The sequence below is a fragment of the Otolemur garnettii genome, unplaced genomic scaffold, assembly GCF_000181295.1.
Source record: "Otolemur garnettii isolate 467f Iridium unplaced genomic scaffold, OtoGar3 scaffold00032, whole genome shotgun sequence".
Lineage (NCBI taxonomy): Eukaryota > Metazoa > Chordata > Mammalia > Primates > Galagidae > Otolemur > Otolemur garnettii.
This window is the reverse complement of record NW_003852427.1, coordinates 4,923,365-4,925,817: the sequence shown is the minus strand read 5'-3', so window position 1 is coordinate 4,925,817 and position 2,453 is coordinate 4,923,365. Positions and strand designations below refer to the sequence as shown.

Sequence of the window (2,453 nt, the reverse complement as noted above, 5' to 3'; positions counted from 1 at the left end):
TGCAGCCATCATTGTTGTTTGGCGGGTCCGGGCTGGGGATTCGAACCCACCACCTTAGGTGTACGTGGCTGGCGCCCTAGCCGGTTGAGCTATAGGCGCCGAGCCAACTCAGTAAATGTTAACATGGACATGTAATACTATGAAGGATACACAAATGTGAAGTACCCTTTTACATCTTCTTAAAGAAGTTGTGCAAAAAAGAAACTAATTAGCATACAAATGCTTTTCTGCAACAAATATTCAAGAAATATAAAAGATCAAGATACTAAAAAGAAGACTGAATCAAATTGCTTTACCTCTTTGTGTTTCATATCCAAGTGAGTCCTAAGAGTCTTAAGTTCCCGGTCTCGGCTGTCCAAGCAAGCCTCTAGAGCATGTGTCTGATCTTCCCATTCAGATTTTTTATGAGCCACCATGATGTCAATCTGTTTCATGAGCTCCTGCAGTTCTGCTTCACAGGATGTCAAAAATCCCCTATAAAAAAAGAATAGATCATTAAGAACACAGAACACAAGCCCCAGTGACTTTTCATCTTTCTCATGAAAATATAGTAGATATAAACCTACCTGCAAGACAACAATGTCAACTAATAAATTACCAGAAGCAAAGAACAGGATGCCTGAAATTTTGCTTTTAATGCTCATATTAATATGATTACTTATTTCGTCTTCATCTAATGCAGTGGTTCTTAACCTGTGGGTCGCAACCCCTTTTTAACAATGAACATACACTGCAGCATTAGGAAGGTTGAAAACCACTGATCTAATGGCCAATCTAAAGCCCAAGCCATGGGGTGGGGCCTGCCCCATATGCAGGGTAGGATGCCAGCCCCATATGCAAAAGGGTAGGATGCCAGCCCCATATGCCAGAGGTGGCAGGTTCAAACCCAGCCCTGGCCAAAACAAATAAATAAATAAATAAATAAAGCCCAGGTCATTTGGTTAACCACAAGACTGATATTATAAGTTTAGCTTGTAAGAGTAAGACTTCCACAAATAACTAGCACTTCTGTAATACTTTAGGGAAGCTTTCTGAAAGAATACAGATAAGCCTGTATATCACATGCTCGTCTAGCCAAAATAAAAAGCCTTAGAAGAAAGCTGGCTACCATGCATAAAAATGATAATACAACTTTAAAAGTGGCTTCAAGAAATTCATCCCTGAGCCAGATTTATTTCAGCTCTTTCTTCTGATCTTATTGTTAGAAACTTACTGCAATCTACCTTATTACTATAAACTTACTGATGTCCTTCCATGTTTCAGGAAATGCCAAATACTGCAGACGTGAAAACAGAGGTAGACATAGATGTGTTAGATACAAAGAAGTTTCCAGAAATGTCCACAGAGAGCTATCACTAAGGCTTAAATACTTTTTAAAAGAAGCACTTGTTCTTAGTATCACAGAATCTCTGTACTTTTGCTTTTTAATAGAAACCTCAAGGTGAGACCACGGCAAGCCATCTGACTTCACAGAGCTGAGGTGAAGTAAACACGCCAAAAGAAGACATGTCCACAACCATGACATGGGGCAGCTTAGCTTTGCTCAACACTTTTGTTTCTAGATTCTTCAAAGCACAATATAGTCAAAGGTATAACACAGATAAGCTTTTTAAACTGTAGTAAGAAGCTCCAGGTCAAAGAAAACTTAACACTCTCTTACAACCAGGGACCTAGGGACAGGCCTGCCCTTCCCTCTGGCACACAAGTACACCATCTAGGGGCCTAAAGAAAGACCCTTCTCTTCAACCACCACTGGTACCCACCCACATTGTCCAGGGCCCTGGTGACTGATCCACTCCACTCACCACCAGCACCAACATGCACCATCTGCGGACCTGAGGCGAGGCTCAACTCCCTGTCACTGCCACCACCAGAGGCTGTGCACATCATCTGGGGACCTGAAGATCAATCTACCCTGCTCCCCATCACCAATGCCTGTGCACACAACCCAGGGGCCAGAGGACATTCCTACCCTGCCTGCCACTGCCATCATGGTACCTGAAGACCAGGATGCGTGGCATCCTCATCCATAGCAAAGCCTTGCCACAGCCTCTACCAACAACTTCAGTGTAAGTCACTGAGGAACTTGCAGACACAACTGACACTGATTATAGGTGAAAAAATCATGTACAGACTATACTATTGCACCCACTAAGAATCAAAGTCAGAGTAACCTACCCAACTAACACTATAGATACTCTAAGGGAAAAAAATCCTTAAAATTGGAAGCCAATCTATAAAATTGGAAGCCAATCCATAAAATTGGAAGCCCACCCATAAAACTAGAAGAAGCAACTGTTATACCAGATGGGCAGGTATCGATGTAAGGACACAAGAAATGTGAAAACAAAAGCAAACATGACAACTGCAAAGGAACACAGCAATTCTCTGGTAACAAGTCCCCCCAAAAAAGATGTATGCAATACCAAAAAAAAAAAAAAAAAAAAAAAAAA

The 2,453-nt window shown here is 41.6% G+C and overlaps 1 protein-coding gene across 1 annotated transcript in view; it reads right to left on the bottom strand.

Moving 5' to 3' along the window:
- CEP63 (centrosomal protein 63) overlaps positions 1-2,453 on the bottom strand; it is an 81,923-nt gene that overhangs the window by 59,591 nt on the left and 19,879 nt on the right. Inside the window, exon 3 of the mRNA XM_023512993.1 lies at positions 297-474. Within this exon, the coding sequence (XP_023368761.1) occupies positions 297-474 (178 nt within the window). The remainder of the gene's footprint in view (positions 1-296; positions 475-2,453) is intronic.